Source organism: Oryctolagus cuniculus, chromosome 7, assembly GCF_051225735.1.
Source record: "Oryctolagus cuniculus isolate XC-2025 breed Fujian yellow rabbit chromosome 7, ASM5122573v1, whole genome shotgun sequence".
In the NCBI taxonomy this organism is placed as follows: Eukaryota; Metazoa; Chordata; class Mammalia; order Lagomorpha; family Leporidae; genus Oryctolagus; species Oryctolagus cuniculus.
The window spans coordinates 27,993,729-28,018,514 of NC_142873.1; the positions used below are offsets into that span (position 1 = coordinate 27,993,729).

At 40.7% G+C, this 24,786-nt stretch overlaps 1 protein-coding gene across 2 annotated transcripts; it reads right to left on the reverse strand.

Moving 5' to 3' along the window:
• On the reverse strand, positions 1-23,708 carry SELL (selectin L). 2 transcript variants are annotated; one of them, XM_089336643.1, is made up of 9 exons: positions 23,545-23,708; positions 22,657-22,738; positions 19,980-20,366; positions 18,570-18,677; positions 13,860-14,045; positions 12,530-12,715; positions 10,613-10,741; positions 4,850-4,868; positions 1-420 (listed from the first exon to the last, which is right to left on the reverse strand). In XM_089336643.1, exons 1-9 carry the CDS (start codon positions 23,545-23,547, stop codon positions 408-410), a joined length of 1,113 nt encoding a protein of 370 aa, XP_089192769.1. In that variant the 5' UTR covers positions 23,548-23,708; the 3' UTR covers positions 1-407.
• Between the last annotated feature and the right edge of the window lie 1,078 nt (positions 23,709-24,786).

The following is a 24,786-nucleotide window of genomic DNA, read 5'->3' on the forward strand; positions in this document are numbered from 1 at the left end:
TTTTATCTGAGTTTTCATATTTACAAATTTTCACTGTATTTCCAAGTGTTATGCTGTCAGGCACAGCACTGAGTTGAAATTATGAACAAAAGACAAGAAAGAGCAACATAAGACATCTTTATACTCCACGGTTATCCTTTTCCCTGAAGATCTTGTGTTTTTTCCACAGAAAAAAAATAATAAAAGACTGAGCTATCTAAATCATTGTGAGGTGGGGCTGGGAGATGAGCAAGGGACAAAGCAGGAGCAGAAGGAGCTGTTGGCCACGTAGAACTCTTTCCAGATGCACTGAAGAGGACACACGTCATCTTTGGTACAGGAGACAACATCACACAAATCTTTTCATGGAATTTGAAGGATCTAATGACTCTTTACTATGCCGAGAATTTTCTTTCACAGAGGGTGGATTAATATGTCATCCTTGCTGAAAGAAAAATAAGAGATTTATAAATTAAAATAAGGGGTTTTTTAAAATGCAAAAATTAGTGTTAATAGTAAAAGCAAATAATCTAAAGATGAGAAAAAGAGCAAGGAAATGCTTTCAGCTGGGAATCTTGGACAAGATGCAGAACACTTTAAGGCAAACGAGAACAGGAGACTTGAGCAGGGCTTCTCCCTCTTTCATACGCCTACCACCCAGAGGTGGTAGTAGATACAGACATACTGTGGCTCAAGTAGGTCAGGGTGGTTTATGCGCCTGGCCCACAAAGCATACTTGCAGAAATTTCTGAAACGGAGCCCTTGTTTCCAGATCTAACATAGTTGAAAGATATCATATATTAATTTTTCATAATGGAAAATCAAGAAACTAGAAGGCATACTCAAATGGAAAGTGAAATTGAAGAAAATCAAAACTTATGAAAGGATTGGTGGTATTTCTACATGCCAGATTGTGGTGGGATATGATTTAAGGAAATAGTGACAAATTGAGTTTTAAGATACAAATGCCACTTTTTGGTTGATGCAACTATTTCCTTCTTGGAAATGGGAGGAGAATTAAATGTGGTGTGTTTTCAATAGCACCTTTCAAAGGCAGAACCAGGTTCTGACTCTGGTCTCATGATGAGCCGTGAGGGTAAACCACAGTTCAGCAGCTGCAAATGCTCTTGCCAATACAGAGATAAAAATGTTTCTAAAAACAAAATTTCACATATACCCTCCTCTGAGGTTGGCATCATATCTTCCTGTGTATCTTGGGTGTAGCCTTTACCTAGGCAGAATTTAGACACTAGAAACCAAATGAGGTGATAAACAGAACCTGTTTGCAGAAGTCAAAATAACCCAGAAAGAATTGAAACCACAAGTGCCCAAGGAGTCATTCATTCACTCTCCAAAGGCTAATAGGAATGAGCAAAAAGCTCTCAGAGTTAGTTCAAGGACTTAAAAAAAAAAAAAAAAAAAAAACTGACACGTTGTATTTAATGTGATAGTGTTCATTTTACCTTTGACTTATTCTAGAAACACACCCTTCTTCCTCAACCCCACCCTTCCTCAGTGCCATCACACAGTGGTTTCAGAGTGAAAAGAATTACATTACTGGATGAGTAGGGTATCTGGGACTCACGATTCTAACCCAGCTGTCAGAAATTCTCAGTGCTAGAAGCGTAAGGGTTAAGAGCACTATTCCCGGGTATAGGTGAGTAGAAATCTCAGCTTTGCCGTTTATTCAGTGGTCTCAGTCTAGCCATTTAATTTCTTGTGCCTGTTTCCTTACCTACAATGGGGCTATTATTAACACCTACTCCCACAGGTTTGTAGTCAATATTGAATGATTTAAGACACAGAAAATACTCAGAGCAGTGTGCAAGATGGAATTAATATTTGATAAAGCTTTATTGTAACCTGCTCTGTCACTGGCTGCAGGGAAGTTATTTAACTAGTTTATTAAAAAAAAAAAAAGATAAAAATGGACCAAGATCCTTTCCGATTCTATGATACTATGAGTTAAGGTCACCTTGGTCAATAAAAAAGCAGTGTTCTAAGACAATTGAGCAAATAATTCTTTGTTGCTAGCTTCTTCTAAACCATCTGCTAAGATATTCAAGTTCTATGTCGGTGGGACCCGTCTTCCCTTCCAACTTCTACTGCATAGCTCCTCAGTAGCAGCCCATTGGCTTCTGAGCATGCTTTCATGGTCCCACCATCATCCCTTTGTTTGTATCACTTCCCCTTTTAGACTGCCTTGTCTCTCTGCTTCTCTCCACATACTCCAGGCCTATGCATGCTTTGAAAGACAACTCAAGTTCCACCTTTTTTTATAAGTTTTCTGTGGTCAACAATGTGATTTCTCTCTTCCAATACAGAATTCATCAACCATTACCATACTCGGCCTTATATTTTTTCAGATTTTTTTCTATATTTCTCCCAAACTGGGTAATAACTCCCTGAGGTCAGAGACAAGGATTTACTCCTCTTGGTATCTCACCCAAGCTTAGCATTGTTCCAACACAGAAGACTCCAACAAACAACTACTAACTAGAAGATGGCCCAAGTCTTTGGGGGCCTGCACCCATGTGGGAGACCCAGAAGAAGTTCCTGGCTCTTGGCTTCAGATCAGCCCAGCTCTGGCTGTTGCAGCCAATTGGGAAGTGAAATAGCGGATGAAAGACCTTTTTCTCTCTCTCTGCTTCTGCTTCTCTGTAATTCTGACTTTCAAATAAATAAATAAATCTTTATAAAAAAAAAAAACTATGAACTGATTTATAAAATCAGTGACCCATTAAACTTAATATGAGAATTTTAATATGTTTAATATGGTGATTAATGCTAATATTCTTTCAGCTGGCAATCTCATCTTGCCCCCAAGGATATCTTTAAAAAAAAATGAGTTGACCTACTTCCATTTAGTGACAATTAAAACATAGTTCCTGTGGCCACAAACAGCTCTGGGTAGATTGTGCCAGAAAAGACTTTCACTTAGTGGGTGTGAGCATGAAAGAAATCTTTTTATCTTGTGGGTTTCCTGCCACAGAAACAGGGAAGCCAGTGCAGGGAAGCGACCCTTTCTTTACAAGGACCCCATCTACCCCATCTGTACTATTAAAGAGGAGATAGGGTAACCAATAGAGCAAAATAACTTCCACTGACCCATATTCCCATCCAGTTATCCCCATCTCTTTCTTCTTTGTAACTAAACTTTTCTAAAGAGATGATGACATTTCTGCCTCTACTTCCTCATCTTAAAAGATTCCTCAGCTCTTGACCATTTGACTTCTGTCTCAGTCTGGGCACTGAAATGGCCTCCACACTGGCATCCTTGTTAGGTTCACTGGAAACCTACCAGTTCTCCTGGCTGCATTTGAATCTGTTTCCATTTACTTTTTCCTTAACATTCATGATCCCCTATGCTTCCTCATCTTCCCTGTATGTCTCTGGCAACCTCTTCTCATTCTCCTCTTCCTAAGCTGACTTTTAGATATTGCTATTCTTCTGATTCCCTTCTTGATCTGCTTCTGTTTCTGCTCTCTCCCCGGTATGATCTCCCTCCTGGGATGGCAGTGACCTCCTAAAAATTCAAGAATCCCCCAAATGTACCTCTTACGCCCAAGGTTGATCCTGTGCTTTGTAGAAGCCGAGTGGCCTATGACACCTAAAGTTCAACCTGTACAAAACTGAATCATGACCTTTATCTCTAAAATTTCCCCTTCATACATATTTCCTACTCAACAATAAATGCTACCATCACCCACCATTTCCAGGTCACAAACATGGCAGCTGCTTTGATTCCTCTCTCCCCTTCTCAGCCCACTAACCACATTCAGTTGATTCTACTTTCTCTTGTCTTCTGAATATCATCAGCTTTAATCTCCTAACTTAAAGTGTCTCCAAAATAGATCTTTTGGCCTCCAGGCTCACCTACATCCAACATGTGCCATACTGTTGTGCAGGGTGGTCCTCTTGAGAAACACAGTGCAAGGTGACATACCTACTTAAACTCTTTTGGTGACATCCCAAAGACCTCAAAACAAAGCCCATATTTCTCTACAAAGCCTAAAAATTGCTTTATGATCTGGCCTTTGGTGCATCATCCCTCCCCGGTTTCTCAGTTGCACTCTAAGCCACAGCCCACTGAACCACTGAGAACTTTTCAAAAACAATTTGCGGTTGGTTCAGCAACCATCTGACTTCATTTACAGCATTTTAGCAGGACCTCAGTTGTCCAGCTGGGTACTTCATATGCCACCAAAGTCTTGCCTCCATGATTCTTCTTACTGACATTCTCCATCTTAAAATTTCAAAGTAAGTACTAAGCTGAGACTACAAAATACTTTGCAATCTTCATTTCTGCCATATGAGCTATGCTCTTTCACATGTCTACATCTCTTCTAGGTGTGCTGTTTCTGCAGCTGAAGAAACTTGAGCTTCAAGAACAAAGTGAAAAATAAAATTGCCTCTTTGGGGAAAATGTAGGTAGCATTCAGGCTGCTTACCTCTTCCACATTTCTGGAGGTCAATGCTGCTGAAAGTAGTAGTCCTTTTACCCCTTTGTGTTAGCATTGAGACTGGAGACGCAACTTCTGAATAGAAGCATTGCAATCAAAATGCTTCTACTCATCAAAAAAATTTTTTTCAGGGACAATCACTCCCTTTCCATAAACTTCCCTTTTTCTTATTCATTCTTTCAACTCCACTAACACCAAAATAAATAAATAAACACATGCATACATCCATGCATAGTTTTTAAGGGATGTTAATAGATCGATCATTTTATCTGGAAACGTCATTTGGACAGGGACCCCATATTGATAACTCCTAGGGGGTTGACATGTCTAAGCTGAAACAAGATGTACCTTAACCAAATCAGAGAGAGGATCAACAGATGTAGCAACTCTTAAATGACAAAACTTACCTTTTCTGAGATTTCTTTCCTAAAAAAAGAATATAGAGGTATGACATTAGCAAAAAGTAGATAGTTTCAAGTTTTCAAAGTAGAAAATTTTAATATTTTATGTTAAAGGAGAAGAGATTTTCATCCTCAGAACTGTCTTTTGAAGCATATTATCTATTTTTTAGGTGGACCCATCTGTGTTTAAAGGGATTTGGGATACTGGTTTAATACTCTGAGTAAAGAGTTGTAGACATGCAATCAGAACACACATTTATGCAGATGGCACTCAGGGTTCCATTCCATCCCCAGTGTTGTCTTGGCTGAATTGCCTGGTTGTCACACTCTCAGTGTGTCTTCCAAATCTGGCATCTCCTCCTACCTGTAGATTCTTCCCTCAGAGACTGGCTGCTAATACAGTAGGAATATGTGGCATTACATCTCACAGTGTCTCCTCTATCTGAATCCATGAAGAGAATTTCACTCTGGTCTCACTGGTAGCAATTGCCTGGTTTCGTCTGAACAACTAATATGCTTTTATCTTACAAACACAGTGAATCTCATAACTGGTTTTGCTTCTTTCTTTGAATGACTGCAAGGAAACTCAGAGCCAGATCTGGGACCTCTTCTATCAAATGCTAAGGACATTGTGTCCTAACTTCAGCCTTGGTTCCAACTTTAATTTTGTACCTGTAATACTGACATTCTTTTTCTTACTTTTTAATTTGGTATGTTGAATGCATTTTGTAAATTGTTTTACATTCTCCTTTTAAAAAGAAAAATATAAATAAATTAACAGTAGAGTTGGGATCTAGAGGAAATAAAGCAAAAAAAAAAAAAAGCTTTTTTAAGGGGAAAGAATAATTTGGGAGGCAGCATTCTCATATTTCAGTGTCTGTAAGCCAGAACTCTAGATATTGGGCACAGATGCAAGCCAATCCCGTTTTGCCATCTGTAATGCAATGTGTCTGAATATCTACTTATCTTGTCTAAGTCACAATTTTTTTGTCTGTAAAAGTGGCATAATTGTATCTTTCTCACTGAGTTGATAAAAGAAGCAGATGTATATAAAATACTGAGACCAAGGCCTAACATTTAGAGTGCTCAACTACTGCTTTAGTTCTTTAAAGTGTTAGAAATACTATTTAAAATCTTTTCTTCTAGGAAGGCATTTGGCTCAGCATGAGATGCTGATTGGTATGCCCATATCCCAAAGCAGAGTGCCTGGTTTTGAGTCTCAGCTCTGCTCCTGATTCTGGCTTCCTGCTAATGCTCACCCTTGGAGATAACAGGTGATGCCTCAAGTACTTGGGTCCCTGCCAGCTGTGTGGGAGACCCAGGTTGAGTTTCCAGCACCTGGGTTTGGCCTGACACAGCCCCAACAATGAAGAACATTTGGGTAAGGAACCAGAAGATGAATCAATCAATCAATCAATCTCTCAAATAAAAATAATTAAATTAATAAATAAATATTTAGTTTAAATTTTTTTTCTTCCAAAACTCAGCCTGTTGATGACAGAACAAAGGCACTTGAGCAGGGGTAATCAATTTTTCCGATTAATTAACTTCAGGTTCCATCTGCTTATCCTCATAAAATGTATTTTTTTCTTTGAGAAACAATGAAACAAATCACAACAGATGAATAAGAAGCTGTTCCTACCAAGAGGGTTTCTTTTTTGAAGAAAGAGGAACTAAATGGGGGCATATGTTCAGTTTCATGCCCAGTTCTAACACTCTGTGATGGTTCAGGTGGAAAATTCTTCCAACCGAGGAAAAAAATAGTCTTACAAATTAGAAGATTAGTGATTTTAGACAATATATCCGACTCTGACCCCTGCTCACACGAGGTGCTAGATTTGGCCTAAAATATCATGGCTTCAGTTTCCCAAACAGGGAAAAGAATAACTTATTTGAAAGATGGTTGAGATTCTGTGAAGTCTGCCAGCATACCATCCACACCAATTTGTGAGAAAAACCATTAATCTTGTTTGTGCCCTAATTGAAGAGACCAATGATTAACAGCAGAAACTGTTACTAACACTCCAGAAATTTCAATTGGTTCATTTTATACAACTCAGACTGAAAAAGTAAAATATAGAAGACTTTCTGCTCTATCAGTGCCAAATATTGTTGTGCCCAGGTCAACTGCAGACATTAGCAGAATTTTCTATAGAAATTTTAGACAAATAGGCTCAAGATCCGGAAGCATTTCCTCAAAGAATAAAATAAGAGAGGAAACATGAGTCTCTCAGTCTGATCATGGAAATGCCATAATCAAAGCAAAGGCCACCAAGAGACGGCAGTGGTTCAAAGCAGAAGTGGATCAGACAAGAGCAAAGGTCATGACAGCAGTTTTAGGATGCTCAAGGTACTTTGCTTGTTGACTTTGCATTGCACCAATAATGATAACATCACTTTCACAATGCTCCTGTTCATTTTTCTTACCAAACAAGGACAACTGTGTAAGAATTTTGATAAGAAATCGTTAGGCATCTAAATTCCAATCCTGGCTTCCTTCCTTCTGACTTCTTTTTGTTTCCTAATCATAGGAAGTCTTCAAAGGGCAACTATTTTGCTTCTTTCCATAATGTAAAAAAAAAAAAAAAAAAGACTGCACAGACATTCACAAGCTACCACGCGTGTCACTTTCTAGGACCTCCAGTTCTTTCGGATTAGACTACCTGTGACACTCATAAGACTGCCTTCAGCCTGATGGAGTCCATGTTGAGAAACAAAGTTCATATTTTTATTCTTAATTGCATTTTCCACATTTCGAAATCCCCTAGTACCCACTGATTTGTTAGCTTTTACTTTAATCCTTGTGAACGCATCCATCATATTTTGTATAAGAAAAACCCTGTATAGTAGCCTGGGAAACTAGCCATCATTTTTAACATTGTCTCCATGGGGAAAAAATATTCTTTATCTTTTAAAGAACCAACTTATGACTAAAATATTTGGAAGACAAAGTCATTTATTCGAAAGTCGGAGATATTGGTAGATGTCTCTCAAATGAAAACTATTTAAATATTCCATTAAAGAAACTTTGACTCTCCTACAAAGCCAGTGATGCTTCGGGGCTTCTGTTCTCTTTGTTGGCATAACTGTAACCACCCTAACTGCCCGTTATCTGTTTCCTGTTTGCCCCACACCGATTCCCACAGCAGGGGTATGCAGTTTTCAAGTTATCAGTTTGAGATCTTGTACAGAAATGACTCCAAGGTAAAAAATTTAAAAACAACCCTATTGCTTTTCTCACCCCTTCTTATAAGACAGCCTCACCCAGCTAACACCTCACTAAATACATGTCTCATGTGTTTCATGTACACAGATTTAGGATCATAGTGATAATTCCCACACATGCTCCCACCATAGCTCCTCCTTCCTTTCTTATCCTTTTTCCTTAATTTTTATTCTTATTAATTTTAAATTTTTAAGGTATATAAATTTCAGGTATTTCATATATACAGATTCAGGAACAGAGTGATATTCTCATCCTACCCTCCTTCCTGCCCACACTCCCACCCTTCTCCCTCCTCCCTCTCCTATTCCCATTCTTAATTTTTACAAAGATCTACTTTTTGTTTACTTTATACCCATAAGATTAACCCTGCACTAAATAAAGAGTTCAAAAATACTACGAAGGAAAAAGCACTGTTCCTCAACAGTTGAGACAAGGGCTGTAAACAATCATCGAATCTCAAAATTCTTTCAAATCTACAAACATTTATTGAATGATTTTGGAATTTGGGCATAAGTCCTTCTTATTAAGATGACTTGCTGGGGCTGGCGCCATGGCTCACTTGGTTAATCCTCCAGCTGCGGTGCCGGCATCCCATATGGGCACCGGGTTCTAGTCCCAGTTGCTCCTCTTCCAGTCCAGCTCTCTGCTGTGGCCCGGGAGTGCAGTGGAGGATGGCCCAAGTGCTTGGGCCCTGCACCCCATGGGAAACCAGGAGAAGCACCTGGCTCCTGGCTTCGAATCGGCACAGCGCGCCGGCCGTAGCGGCCATTTGGGGAGTGAACCAATGGAAGGAAGACCTTTCTCTCTGTCTCTCTCTCTCACTGTCTATGACTCTACCTGTCAAATAAATTTAAAAAAAGAAAAAAAGATGGCTTGCAACCCTAAGATCTCTGTTATTTATTTAAGAACCACCTTATCCCATGGATATTCTCTACCCCCTCTAGTCTATTTCCTCAGTTCTAGAAGTTCATGGAAGCAAGGAGGCAAGGAGGGAGGGAGGGAGGGAGGGCTATTCGGGTCAGGTTTTGGAGTCTCAAGGGAAAAGATAATCTTATATTGAGAGAAAATGTCATTTTCCTTTTGCACTAAGGCAATATTTAAGTATTTAGTCCAGCACCACAGGAGGGTGGAATCCATTCTTTGAAGGGTTTCTGATAGCAGGAGTGCAGACATTTTAACTGCTCCGTGTTTTCCGGATATTAATGAAGTTCTTGTACTTGTATAGAATAGGGACAGCATTTACATATCATATTCAGAAAATAGAATATATACTGACTAATTTGATAGAAGCAAAACTAAAGTGGTATCAACTGACCCGACATAAGAACAGCACAAGGCAATTGGTTGGCAATTATTTTGAGGTCATCCATGATTCCCAAACTTGAAACATGGGTCTCTTAATAGATGCCCAATGTTCATGAATTCCAAAGCCTTGAATGGTTCTGCCAGGTGAGTTTGGCATTACTGTGCAGACTGTGGGTCTGTACTGGTGGGTTGGTCCTACTTAAGGACACACCCACTATGGAGGTAATGATGCTGTTGTTCTTCTCTGAGGATATTCTATCTACCATTCCAAGCAGCAGGTAGTAACTCCTGAAGGCAGCCTTTCTTATTTCCTTTCTCCTCCAGTCTAGAGGGAGAGGGAAAGTATATATGGTGTATTTGGTTGGAGTTGTGGCCTTGGTGAATAGACACTAGGGAAAAGGCATGGGCATTTTCCCCAGCAACAATGCAACCCATGTCAGGTGGCAGACAGGTGACTCTGAGAGGTCAGGTATTTGGGAGCAAATACCTTGTAAACCTTAGTTGACATTAAATTCACTTCTTAGTGGAATTGTGACTCAGAAATCAAAGGCATATAGGCTCTCACAGAACAGAGATTATGTATTCAATTTCAAAATTTGAATAAACAACCATTAGACTATCTCATTGAACTATTATTATTATTTTTTTTAACAGGCAGAGTGGACAGTGAGAGAGAGAGACAGAGAGAAAGGTCTTCCTTTTGCCATTGGTTCACCCTCCAACGGCCGCTGCTGCCGGCGCGCTGTGGCCGGCACACCGCGCTGATCTGGAGGCAGGAGCCAAGTGCTTCTCCTGGTCTCGCATGGGGTGTAGGGCCAAGCACTTGGGCCATCATCCACTGCACTCCCGGGCCACAGCAGAGAGCTGGCCTGGAAGAGGGGCAACCGGGATAGAATCCGGTGCCCCGACCGGGACTGGAACCCGGTGTGCCGTCACCTCTAGGTGGAGGATTAGCCTATTGAACTGTGGCGCCAGCCTCATTGAACTATTATTACCCTAGCAAGCTACTCTGAAGATAACAGGCGTTTTTAAAATATTTGATAAGAAGCAAATATCAGTCAGTTTGCTTTAATGAGGTGTGCAATGGACTGATTTATAGGTCTCTGGGGACTGATGACTGCAGAGCATGAAGCTTGGCACCCTGCTTCAGTCAACTCTATGGCATTTAATTTCCTATGGATTTGTTTTTCTTGCCCTTTAAAGTTGTATTATTTTCATATGAAGGTAAACTCACATACCTTTTTTGAGTCGCCTTGCCAGCCAAATGATGAACGCCAACCCAGAGAAGGCAGTTACCATGACTGCCACAGGAATGAAGAGGGGGTTATAGTCACCCTCTTTGATCATAGAGAAGCTTCTGTCCACTTCTGAAAGAGAAATCAGCAAGGTGCATAGCGTCAGTCCACAGAATGACCTCTGCCTCATTTTGGGATATTTGACTTTTTCTTTTTCTTTTTTTTTAAATTCATTCCTTTTTTTTTTTTTTTTTTTGAAAGTCAGAGTTAGAGAGAGAGAGAGAGAGAGAGATCTTCCATCTGCAAGTTAACTCTCCAGATGTCCACAATAGCCAGCACTGAGTCAGGCCAAAGTCAGGAGCCAGGAGCTTCCTCCAGGTCTCCTGTGTTGGTGCATGGCCCCAAACACCCAAGACATCTTCCACTGCTCTTCTGAGGACATTAACAGCTGGGACATGAACTGGAGCCCATATGGGATGCCGACGTTGCAGGTGGTGGCTTGACCTCCCGTGCCACCATGCTGGCCCTTGGATATTTGAATTTTTCTACCCTGTATTTTCCAATAATAGCCCATTTGATGTAATCTGATAGATTAAAAACCAGACATGGGAAGACCCATTATAAGTCTACAGCAGAGATTCTCTGTGCCTATAGAATCCCAATTCCCAGATTTGTGATTTATGGAATTCCTGGGAATACATATAAAATTTTTGAGAAGTGGCCCTCATGACATTTAATTCCATGGCCTAGTTCAATGATTGTAATTCTGAAACACAGAGAGGAACTAAAAAATAGAATACAATGTTGGAAAAAATAAAAGACAGTAATCTGAACTGGGCATTTGTCAGTCTAAGGGAACTGTTAATACTTTTAATTTAAAGCAATTATGCAAAATTAAGCATTTATGGTTTACACACCAAGGACTTGCACTTATCTATCTTCCAAATGATACAGACCTACCATTTCCCCTTACTGCCACAAAGACACCTCCGTTTCTCCTCTTCCAAGTATAAACTAAGATAATTTGGGAGCCATCAGTGAAATCAGTACGAAGAAAATCTGTCTTCTGATGCCACCAGGTAAAGGATCCTGACTTTTCATTTTTACCCAGTCTATGTCCTTTATTCTCCATCGTACTTTAATGAGCCTTTTCAAAGTGCTTCCACACCCATACTCAAAATCTATAATTTACAGGACATTTAAGTTCCAGAGGCTTTAAACGGAGAACACCTATTGGCTTGATGATGATGAAGAACTGGACACCAGCCAGGGCTTAAAAGGAAATGCCCCAGTGAGGCTGATATGCTGTCCTTTGCTTTCAGCTTCTTTGCCTTCTCTCATCTCCTTCACTGCACTGTGGATACCCACAGAGCACATTCCCTTGGTGCTAATACAAATCCTACCATTTAGAGACTTGTATCATCTAAGCAGATGGTCCCAGGAACAAGGATGGGTCATGATTCTTTCATATGATAATTTAGCATTTATTTCCTGTTATTGTATCAAATATACAAAAATGAGGGAGAAATATCTTTTCTGTACAGACAGATTTGGGAGTCACCTGAAGCATCTACTATATGGGGAATTAGGTTGTTATTGGTGACTATTGCAGAAATATTTCAATGGACTAACCGAGAAGTCAGATTATGATGGAAAAGAAAACCAGAGAAGAAATGAATCAATAGTGACAGTGGGTTTAGATTTTCACTGCCAAGTTGGGAAGAGGATGAATACAGAAACCGATGTCACTAAAGGAGGAGGCATGAACAGCTAAGCATTTATGATAAATGAATTCATATATTTTATATCATATATATTTAGCAAAACAAAATTTAAAAGTTCAACATGCCTTTCTCTGCCATCTACTTTTCCACCAGCTCCATCTTTAAGTCTTTGGTACATTAGAGCAAACTTACTCACTTTGACATTTTGGTGTAGGACTGGACCAGATTCCAGATGATCCACAAACAGTTTTTTTCATCCCGATTAACTCGGCTCCTTCTGAGCAGCTGAAGGTGCACGTAGAGGTAAAGCCAAAGACAGCCCGAGGATGACTACAATCAATGGTCCCCAGATCAGGTGCTGTCAGAGGCTCACACTGGATGACTTCAGTAGGAACAAACAACAGTATTTCAGAACAGAGACACTTCATTGACCAGAGATTTCCAGCCAAATCTGGCTGACTCAACTGTGGAACATATGAAATCTAGAAATTAGACATTTCAGACTTTATTTGAGAATAAGGGTGGGTGGTGAGTCAAATACAAAAACCAGAGAGCACTGAAAGACCCCTGGAGGAGGGCTGGATCCTCCAGGCTGCTGCCCTAGCCATGGTGACTCCAACTCTGTTGGAAGTGCTATGTGTTGCCTCTGCCTCAAGAGTGTTTCTAGAATATTCTCAGTGAATGTACAGAATTTACACTTTTGTACCTGTTCTAAAGGTTACCCAAGCAGTTTTGAAAAGCATCCCAGTTCTCTGAAGCAAGTCCAACTTCTGTAAAATCAGTAGTTATGTTGATTGAGTTGTATCATTTCAATAAAGGATTTGGATAGTTCTTTACTACTTGAGCTAGTGAGTTAGGAGCATCAATGTAGAAATCATACCCAAAACTTCACAAGCTAATATGCCACAAGTTTTCTCCCATATGAGGATAAACTTGATAGTCAAGGAAGAAAAAAGCCTACCATATTTCAAATGAAAATTTAAAAAAGACAAAGAGATTGCATTTTTGTTTTTCACAACAGTTGTATTCCTGTAAGGGTTTGTGCACGAGGAAAAGTAAAGGCTGATTTTAAGAATAAACCAAATAAAACAGCCAAGAAAGACCTCCATCCCCTTGGGAAGGAAATTGTTTGGTGCTAAGTAGGACACCACATGAAATAGGTGCTACTGAGAGGAGAGGAACAAAATTCAACCAAGGTTCAGCAAGACTGATTCTTCATGCCACGGCAATGAGAAAAATAAAAAGTGAAAAAAAATTAAGCCAGCACTAGCACACTCACTGTGTTGTTATAAATCATGGTGCATGCTATGAGATGACTTTAGAGGCACTGGGTTGTGATTTTTTTGTTTGGAGGCTTTTCTTCTTAATTTTATAAATAACCCCTTGGAGAAGCACTACAGTGTATTCTAAATTAGGATAAATTATGCTCCAAAAGAGGGAACAGTCTTGGCAGGACTTCACTGCACATTTCAGATGTTGAAGCCATGACAAAGATGAGACAAAACCTCTACTATGAAGTTACCCACCTTGGCAGGTTGGTCTTAGAGATGACCAATTTCCAAGTGGTCCGCAAGTGGTTTCTTCAATCCCAGTTAAGTTTGTTCCCTCCAAGCAGCTGAAGCCGCACTGTGAACTGAAGCTGAACTCTCCCAAAGGGTGAGTGCAGGCCATGGTCCCCAGCTCCGGGGCCTCCAAAGGCTCACACTGCATCACTTTGATAAAGAAAAAAAAAACAGCATTGAGAAATGTTAAGGTGACCTGAGATCTGGGTTTGAATCATAATCCCGTCAATTGATACTCTTGTGCCTGTAAGCAAGGTTACTTAAACCTTCCAATTTCAGTTTCTTCGTGTGTAACAAAGGAACCATGGTAATTGTGTTAACTTCATAGACTTGGTGGGAGAACTAAATAAAATTCAGTTAATGTAAGTCAAGGGCTTAAAGCCCGGCTCACTAAGAAATTCTAATTAAACATTAGCCAGTCTTCAAAGATTATGATCTTTGGAATTATCTTGAGAGTTTTTAACCCAGATAGATTTCAGTAGAAATGACCAGTTCAGTTGTGAAATAACTCTTATACCAGGGCTCCTGAGTATGCAAGAGTCTTAGGAACGGGGGATTCAAAGAAGGGGCAGATATCCAGTCTTCTTTAAAAGAGAAGAAAATAAAAGTCTGCAAAGCAGCTCAGTTTCAAGTCTGTCTTCATCATCTCTTACTCAGTTTCAGAACATTAGGTCTTCTGATTTTTATAATCCCTCCAGAAATTATATCTATTTCCTTCCTCTAATTGGTAGTACAGTAGATTAAATGAAGACTTGGAAATCAAAGGCTTAACATTTAGGCCTTACCATGCAATTGGGGAAATATTTCAACACTCATGTTTTGAGAGGGGCTGGCATTATGGTGCAGTGAGTTAAGCCACCAGCATTCCATATTAAAGTGCTGGTGTGTCCCAGTTCAAGCCCCAGTTCAGGATAGAGTTCCTGGCTCCTGGCTTTGACATGGCCCAGCCCTGGCTGTTGCAGGCATTTAAAGAGTGAATCAGCAGATGGAAGACCTCTATCTGTCTATCTATCTATCTATCCATTTATCCATCTATAACTGTCTTTAAAATCTTAAGAAAACCATCATTGTGACCTCCTGTTATTTTCCATATACAATAAAAGTCCAAGTTAAAGTAAATTAAATTTTACAAATAAGACTCTCTAGAAAGTTTCTGATTAAGTGTAAGGCAATGATGAGTAGGACACACATCGATCTTAAGAAACTTTTCACACCAGCAGACACACAAGTAAACAGATGACCTTAACAAATATGGGGGAAAGGAGAAAGAACTATGTGGAGCTATCAGTACACAGAACAGGGACACTTAGCCTGTCCTGCAGTCCAGAGATCTTTCTGGAAGAAATCATCCCTGAAATATGTCTTAAAGATGAGCAAATATATTAGCCATGTGCAAAATAATAAACAAGGCCATGAGCAAAGCCAATATGATACAAAGAGCACGTGATGAATGTGGAGAAATACATGTAACATGATGTTTCTGGAAGGAAAGAGAAAGCAGAGAATGTTGAGAGGTATAATTAGCAAAAAAGAAGCTAAAATAAAATATCTTTTAAAAAATGATTCAGTGAGCACCAATTATATGTTAAACATTACTTTAGGTCTTGAGGAGCTGAGATTTCATTTTGTAGGACAAATGTTTGTAGAAATTAAAGGGTGGCTTGTCACATGTGTGTTGTGTTTTGATTCTTTTTAATTGATCAGTCTGCCTTTAGTGTGAACAATACATTTGAGGGGAGCTAATTTAAATGTGTGAATCTCATCTAGGAGATGAGCAAAAACACCTGCAAGAAAGATAATGAATTCAAGAGTTGACAAGTAGGAGATAAATTGGGAAAAAGTTACAAACATTTGTAGTATGCTGCCTTGTATAAATGTTGGGTGAGGTGAGAGACTCTCATACCAGAATGCCTATGGTGGTTTCACATACTGAGATGAAAAAGAAAACACTCAAAAGGAAAGCTGGCGGGTGCTTTCCTTAGAAGTTAAGCTTAATGCTGCTTGGGAGCACTTCACCCCATGTCAGAGTGCCTAGGTTCAAGTCCCGGCTCTGGTCCCTGTTCTAGCGTCTTGCTGATGCACACCCTGGAAGACAGCAGATGACGGCTGAAGTAGTGGGGTCCCTGCCACTCTTATGGGACCTCTGGTTGAGTTCTAAGCACCCAGCTTTAGTATGATGCAACCCTACCCATTTGTAAAGTGCACCAGAGGGCCTGTGCTGTGGCGCAGTGGGTTAAAGCCCCAGCCTGCAGCGCCGGCATCCCATATGCACGCTGGTTCAAGTTCAGCTGCTCCACTTTCTATCCAGCTCCCTGCTAATGCACCTGGGAAAGCAGTGGAGGATAGCCCAAGTGCTTGCGCCTCTGCAACCATATGGGAGACCCAGAAGTTCTTGGCTCCTGGCTTCAGATCAGCTCAGCTCTGGTCATTGCAGCTATTTGGGAAGTGAACCAATGGATAGAAGACCTCTCTTTCTCTCTCTTTCTCTCTCTCTTTGTAACTCTGTATGTCAAATAAACAAAATATTTTTTTAAAAAAATGACCCAGCGAGGCCGGCGCCGTGGCTTAATAGGCTAATCCTCCACCTTGCGGCGCCGGCACACCGGGTTCTAGTCCCGGTCGGGGCGCCGGATTCTGTCCCGGTTGCCCCTCTTCCAGGCCAGCTCTCTGCTATGGCCAGGGAGTGCAGTGGAGGATGGCCCAGGTGCTTGGGCCCTGCACCCCATGGGAGACCAGGAAAAGCACCTGGATCCTGGCTCCTGCCATCGGATCAGCGCGGTGCGCCGGCTGCAGCGGCGGCCATTGGAGGGTGAACCAACGGCAAAGGAAGACCTTTCTCTCTCTGTCTCTCTCTCTCACTGTCCACTCTGCCTGTCAAAAAAAAAAAAAAAAAAAAATGACCCAGCAGATGGGAGTTCTCTCACTCTCTCTGTGACTGGGGCAATTAACTTTACAGTCTTTTGGACATCGCAAGGGATATCCTTAGCACACTTGGAATTCAGGGCTGCAGACATATTTATTAATCCAAAGGTTACATAAATTTGTGAGCATACAAAAGCCAGGAAGTTGGGCCAAAGCAAACATGTGGAATGAGATGAACAACAGACAAAGAACAGACAATGAGAAATTATAATGAAAATGATAAGGAACAATTATCACAAGTAGAAAGAGAATCAGAAAAGAGTAATATGTCAGAAACCAAGATAAAAAAGGATAAGTTTAAAAAAAAAAGAGGTAAATGGATACACCGGTGATACAAAGATTAAAAAATAAAATTCGGCAATAGGGTAATGGTGAACTATTGGGTAGTAGTCATGGCTCAGGGATCCAGTAAAATGAGTTAATTATTTAATTAATTAATTAATTGACATTTAAATTTATTTTGTCTTTATTTCTTTATTCTTTAAAAACACTGATTGTTTTTCCTTGTAATTTTTCTATTTTATATACCAGATACTTCATAGTTTTGAAATTTCAACCAACATCTGTGAAAAGGTGGCTGAGTCGAAGACCCTGACTTTGAAGCTATGTGTTTGCCTTTATCCATTTCCACCCCCATGACTCTGAGTGGCTTCACTGGATTCCTGATGAGTCTCTCCATCCTGTGCTCTGCTTTCAGGGCAATCGCAGGTGTCAAGTAGCCAAATAAGGGCCACTTTCCTTTGTGGGGAAATCTCCAGCCTCTACAAGCTTCCTCCAATTTATCTTGCTTTCACCAGACTCCATTACGTATATGAATAATTTAGTGAATTAAGTGTGAATCCCTTGAGAGTCTGGAATACGTTTATCTTTGTGTTCTCCTGAAATCTCCAGCTCAAATAAGAGTGTTGAGTTTCTTATTACATGTCTCTGACATATGCTATAATTTTATGAACTTTTCTCTTTGTCCTTACCCTATCGTGATTTAATGTTTTTTAAAAAGTTAGAATACCTTCTGGATAACTCATCTTCCTAATGATAAATGATATAGTTTCTTTCAGACTTTAGAGTTCTTTAGAGTTTTTAATATTTAATATTTATATTTAATATTAATACATTTAATATTAATATTTAATATTTATTTATTTGAAAGGCAGAGTTACGGAGAGGCAGAGGCAGAGAGAGAGAGAGGTCTTCCATCAGCTGGTTCACTCCTCAAATGGTCACAGTGGCTGAAGCTAGGCTGATCCAAAGCCAGGAGCCAGGAACTTTGGGGTCTCCCATGCCAGTGCAGGGGCCTACGCACTTGGGCTATCTTCCCAGGGCACAGCAGAGAGCTGGATCAGAAGTGGAGCAGCCAGGACTCAAACCGGCACCCACATGGGATGCTGGCACTGCAGGGAGGGGCTTTACCTGCTACGCCACAGTGCTGGGCCCAGACTTCAGAGTTCTAATTTACCCAACAAGCTCTTCAAATTGTGACCTCCTTAAGAACAGGAATCTACCCTGCCTATTTCCAGATTGCAATCCTTGTAGCTTTTTTCCCAACTCCCTGTTCCTTGTGCTGCTCAAAGACTTGTTGAGAAGTAAATTGAAACTTCATGCTGAGTTATGAAATCTTTACGGAAAGGCAACATTGTGAAAGAATAGTTTTCTGATCAAAACTTCCCATTTCTCAAGAAAAGCCTCTCTCATGAGCTATAATGACTCTTGGGACTAAACATAAAAAGAAACAAAGAAAACAAAGGGGCTTACCAAACTGGCACTGGGGCCCATAGTACCCCACATCACAGCTGCAGGTGTAATTATTGATGACTTCCACACATTCTCCATGGCCACTGCATGACCCAGGATGGCAGGAAGCTTTAAGGAGGATAAAAAAATATACATTTTATTGTGATTACATTTTATTACTCATAGTAGACATAAGTAACTTTTTGTCTGAGACTATTTTAATATACAGGAAATGTTATTGGAACATTCATAGCACATTTTGCATAAAATTTATACCAAAATATCTATATAGGGAATATACACAGAAACACAGACATGTGTTTGCTTTTAGAATGAATTTACTGATACTAACACTGTATAATATTTTGGGTAAATGAGGAGTATACATTGCAACTCTTGGAATTACTTGTTTTTAATGTAATAAACACATGGAAATCATGGCCTAACCTCAGTCACTTTTGAACAATCCCTTTCTTTATAGACAGTAATAAGATTTTAAAGCCTAAATTTGCTACAGTCGTAAATAGTACAATTTAGAAGAGACCAAATTAACTATGTTTCACTGTTGGAATACAATTTAGAAAAATACTTTTTGGAATTGCTACATAGGCTTTACAGAAATTTTTGTTTTTTAAGCTTTGTTTATTTGAAAGCAGAATGGCAATGAGAGAGGGAGAGACTGAGAGAAAGAAAAAAAGAGCAAGAGAGCATGCGCTTCTCTCTGCTTTTTAACTTCCCAATTGGCTGCAGCAGCCTGGGACAGGGTCAGACTGAAGTCAGGAGCCCAGAACTCCATTCTGGTCTCCCACATGGGTGGCAGGAGACCAAGTCTTTGAGCTATCTTCTGCTGCCTTCCCAGGTGCATTCGTAGGCAGCAGGATCAGAAGCAGAGCAGTTGGGACTTGAACCATGCTCTGATATGGAATGCTGGCATCAGAAGCAGCAGCTTAACTTGTACGTGAAACACCAGTCCCCAGAAATTTTCATACACCAAACTATACCGATGTTTCCTTGTACATAATTATGTAAGATCAGGCCAAGGCGGAAACTGGTAGCATCAAGCCCCTACTTCACAATGAGGAAACTGGGGTGTTATGAGCATAAGCCCTCCACTGATCCCAACTCTCAGTTTCCACTCCTGTGCCTTGTTCTCAGTGGTACTGATTGTCTAGCCCTCCTTCCTTACCTCCTACAGATACTGATCATCTTGATGTAACTTGATCTAAGGTATAGTTTCTGGAGGTGGGGACCAGCCTTACACATCAAAAATGCTCAGAAGTGACTTGATTCAAGCTTATGTAGATGATTGTAAGTCTTACAGAATGAACTAGCAGGTGTTATCGCCCTCCAGGGTTCCGATGGGATAGTCTAATTATCCTCTTAATCTGGATGCCCCGAGCCTGAGACTGCACTGCCACTGGCCGCCCCTACCTGTGTAGCAGAGGGCTGCCTTCCGTTTTTGGCAAGAGTCATCATTCCATTTTCCCGAGTCTCTGAGCCTCTTGATGTAGATCTCCACGCAGTCCTCCTTGGTCTTCTTGTTGTTGGGCTCCCCCTCTCCCCAGTTCTCTGCTTCTGCGGTGAGAGATTTGTTGGTCCCCACCCATGTCCATATGTTTCCTATCTTCCGGATTCCTATCCAGTAGTAAGAGCGGCTAAAGGGCAGCGTCTTCTCCAGATACTCGATTTCTCCCTTGTTTTGTATGGCGACTAAATCCGTGTAGTTTTCTCGGCAGAACTTTCGAGCCCTTTCCCAGTTCATGGGTTTTTCAGAATAATGGTAAGTCCAACAGTTGGTTCCATGATATGCCAGGAAATCTGAAAGACATCGTGTGAACTGTGTCAAGTCTTAACGTTACGCTGCAGAGAAGCTGTCGCTAATCCAGACCTAAGCCACCTAAGACGAGGAATGAGCCCAAGAGTCTAAGTGATCATCAGGCAACCGAGCTGCTTCCAGATGTAAAGTAGAACCTAGACCCCTGATTGGAATGTTTATGCTCCTGATTCTATTTCGCACAGATTTGGTGGCTTTCTAGATTTACTTCCATAAAATAATAGTTCCTCAAAACTTGTTAAAAGAAATGTAATCAATATATTGCAGAAGTATATATTTTTAGTGGTTAGCAATCACTGAACAATAACTGAAGTGATCGTTAAAACAAAAAAAGAACATATCCTATAATTTTCTGCTCCAAAAACTTTCATAGATTTTTCTTTAGAATCATGCAGAAACCAGTATTTCTACCAGTATTCCCTTTTCATATTTATTGGCTATTTAGATATACTCTTTCATGCCTCTTCAAGTACTACATACACTTTCCTGTTGAATGTCTTTTTCTTATTGATTTGTATGAGACTTCTTATAGATTCCTGATATGAGCCCTTCATCAGAAGGTATGTTTATGTATACATCCATATGATCACAAATATCTGCTTTCATTCTCAAATCTTTCCTTCATATTCATAATGAATAAACAGACATTCTTAATTTCAATGCAAAAAACAATAACTGAAGTGAAATATCATCTAATTTTACATTTTATAGTTCAATTTTCTATCCTGGGATAATTTCTTAAAAGTCTCTATATGTAACTGTTGTCAAAACGCATGCATCAGTTTCCTTAGTTCTTCTCCTAAGGGAGAAGCTAGATAAGCAAAAGAATGACATCAAGTCGTCACTTTCACATCACAAGTACAACATTTTGTTGTAGGCACAGCTGCTTCTGGGAGACCTCCAGACACAGTCTAAGACATATACCTAGCCACGTACTATGATTAATTTACAAAACAAAATGATGAAAGATTATGACATTTATTAAATCTGAACACAAACATACTCAGTGGCTGGTGTTTAATAAACACGTGGGACCTTCTAATGTGAGGGATTTGAATCTAAATTAAACACATAGCTGCACAATGCCCCCATAAACATATGTGCCATTGTAATCACAGAATGATTGATGTGAAGCACAGATATGTAATGAAGTAAAAGTTTTCAGAGTTGTCAATGCTTATTGAGTCTGCACAGTGTACAGCAAGCACTGTGGATAAATAGCAAATAAGACATCTATCCAATTCTTAGGGTTTCCTAATAGTTTTGAACAAAGGATAGCAGTCACAAACAAAATACAATTAATCTACAATTATCAAAATGGATAGAGACGTAGGAAACAGATGTGATTCATGGATAAAGAGCATCATATACTAAACATTTTGAACAGAATTTTGAAGGAACATCCCACTACAGTGTAAGTTCTAAGATAGAAGAAGCTTGTGACTACTGCTGTATCCTCAGTGCCTTGTGTAATGGTGACACAATTTAGGGTCTCAGAAAATGCTTGTTAAATGAAAAGAGCACTCAGATCCCAGGTGGCACAAGGCAGATATGCCATAAGAAACATGTGAGGGGCACAGTAACATTTGCTCGATCAGAACTGAAAAGTTGGTTTGCGCCGTGGCTCACTAGGCTAATCCTCCACCTTGCGGCACTGGCACACGGGGTTCTAGTCCCGGTCGGGGCGCCGGATTCTGTCCCGGTTGCCCCTCTTCCAGGCCAGCTCTCTGCTGTGGCCAGGGAGTGCAGTGGAGGATGGCCCAAGTACTTGGGCCCTGCACCCCATGGGAGACCAGGATAAGTACCTGGCTCCTGCCATTGGATCAGCGTGGTGCGCCAGCCTCGGTGGCCATTGGAGGGTGAACCAACAGCAAAGGAAGACCTTTCTCTCTGTCTCTCTCTCTCATTGTCCACTCTGCCTGTCAAAAAAACAAAAAAACAAAACAAAACAAAAAAAACTGAAAAGTCTGTACAGATTGTTGAGTGCCTTATCAGAGATGTCTGAGTTGACCTTATTCCATAGCTGAAGGCTTTTGTGAGATCATCAGGATTTGGGCCTTACAGCAAGGAAGGTAGCAGGTAAAGATAGGATTAGGAAGTTTCTGGAAAAGTACTAAGGGTAAGAGGGAGACTGGGGATGTTTCTGGAAAGGTTGGATTTAACACCTGTCTACCTGACTGTTTTCTCTGTGACGATGTATTCACAGTGGTTATTTAAGAAAAATGAACATAGGTCGAACAAAAGTCTTGGCGAGGTACAACTATCACAACATACCACAGCAGAGTGTTGCCCAGACCCACAACTTGAAGACGTTCCACAATCCCCTCTGAGGGCTCTGGCATTTCCATGGAAATATCTTCAAATGAAAGACAAAATTACATTTAGACCATGCTGCTCACCACAAATTCACAGCCTACAACTTCCTTAAATTTCACAATAAAACACCCACGCTACTATCCCTCTCCAAGGCAATAGATTCCTCACACATGGGTAAAAAAGGTAACAACAAATATACCTCAAAATTGGTGCATAGAGTTGTCATGTTTTATTCTCAAGTTGCTGACCATGGCTGCCCAGATCTTTTTCTATATTTCAGTAGATTTTAGCACCTGTTTTTCTGCTGAGTATTGTTAAATCAAACTATTTAATATTTAACATAAATAGTCCAAAAATTGTTCTTGGTACTTAATGTATTAATGCTATCATCTCACACTTGGTTATTATGGGCCAATGCCTTAAATACCTGGAAGAATTAAATAGCCAAACAGACATCAGGAAAGAAAAGCAGTTTATTTTTCCCCCAAATTTTAGGAAACACACCTCTGAGCAGCTCAAGTGACAAAACCATAGAGTATCGTGCACATATTAAAACCATATTTTCTGAAGCGTATCCCTTCTCAGCCACTGTGTTTAGTTGAAAGATTATCAAACTCAAGAGTACTTCAAAAATCTCACCAGAGTCATAGTCAAGGAGAGGAAATCAGCGCATCTGGGAGATTCTACAATCACTCTTTTGAGACTCAGAGAGCATTTTTGATTTCTATGTTCTATAAAACCAGAAACATGAAATGAGTTGCTTCTTGTCCCTTGCCACCTGCCTCTAGGAGCCTGAGAAGAGTTTCCGTCTGAGACGCTGGAAATCTTTCAGGCTGAACAGCTTACCATGGTTTGCTTGGCCCCTCTCTAGCTCTTCTGCAGTCCTTCAGCCTCTCAACTCAGCCCCAGGGATCCCTGGATCTCTGTCCAAAGGGAGTCTGCGGTGCTGCAGGGTGCCTGGGCAGTGTCACCAGAAATGCTTGCAGTCGTTCATTCCTCTAACCAGCCTCAAGCCTCCCTCCCCCTTCCCCTCCCCTTCCTCCTCTTCACTTTCCTCTTTCCCCACCCCTTTCCTAGACGGGCCTCCCTCTGCTCCCCTTTAGAGAACAAGAGCTACTGATGAGGATACTGTGGCTCTGTTCTCCTGTCCTCCCTCCCTCCCTGCATTTTTCCATCCTTCTTTCCATTTTCCTGGGCATTCCTCCCTCCCCTTCTTCCTCCATCTCTTCACCTTGTTCTCCACCCACCATCTCCCCCCATCCCCTTCTTCTTCATGAACAGTAAGGTAACTCTCGGCTACATGTGATAGGGGTCCGCTAACAGTTGCAAATAGTACCAATCAAAACTGTATTTTGGGCAAATTCATGATCTGCAGACTTCAGCAGAGCTAACCAGCATGCTTGCCTCTTTTGGTTCCTTCTCTTCCCTCTTCCCTTGCTCACCCCCTAGTGGAGGTCGTTGTTAATGGCCCTTCCTAAAGTTCAGTCCTATATGAAGAGTCGCTGCTACGATCAAATTGGCATTTCAGAAAGATGGTGATATTCACAGCCCTAGAGCTGTCGAGTTCAGCACCCCATATTCATTACTTTATCTCTATAACAACACTCCACTGTATGTACTATTACCCCTAGTTTATAGAGTCTCTGAGAGGGTAAGAAAGTTGCTCTAGTCACAGAACTACTGAGAGACACAGTTGGAATTTTGAGGCCAGCCAATTCTGAAGCCTGCGCACCTGAGCTTTAAACTAAACTTCCTGGAAAATATGGTAAGGTGGGGACCAAGATGGAGCCAAGGAGACCTGTGAAAGAGCCAATGTTTCCATTATATCCCTCCAAAATATCTAGACATTGTATGTGTAAGTCCTCTCCTCCAGTTTTCTCACTTTGAAAATTTATTTATTAATTTTCATTTTAGGGGCCAACGCTGTGGCATAGCAGGTAAAGCTATGTACTGGTTCATATCCCGGCTGCTCCGCTTCTGATCCACCTCTCTGCTATGTCCTGGGAAAGCAGTAGAATGTGGCCCAAGTCCTTGGGCCCCTGCACCCAGGTGGGAGACCAGGAAGAAGCTCCTGGCTCCTGGCTGTTG

Excerpts from the sequence above, each read along its gene's own strand:
- SELL (XM_089336643.1), bottom strand. Across the intron at positions 20,367-22,656 it reads CTGGGCAACACTCTGCTGTG|ATTTCCTGGCATATCATGGA; the intron begins GTATGTTGTGAT and ends GATGTCTTTCAG. Across the intron at positions 10,742-12,529 it reads TCCTACACCAAAATGTCAAA|AAGTGGACAGAAGCTTCTCT; the intron begins GTGAGTAAGTTT and ends TTTCTCTTTCAG.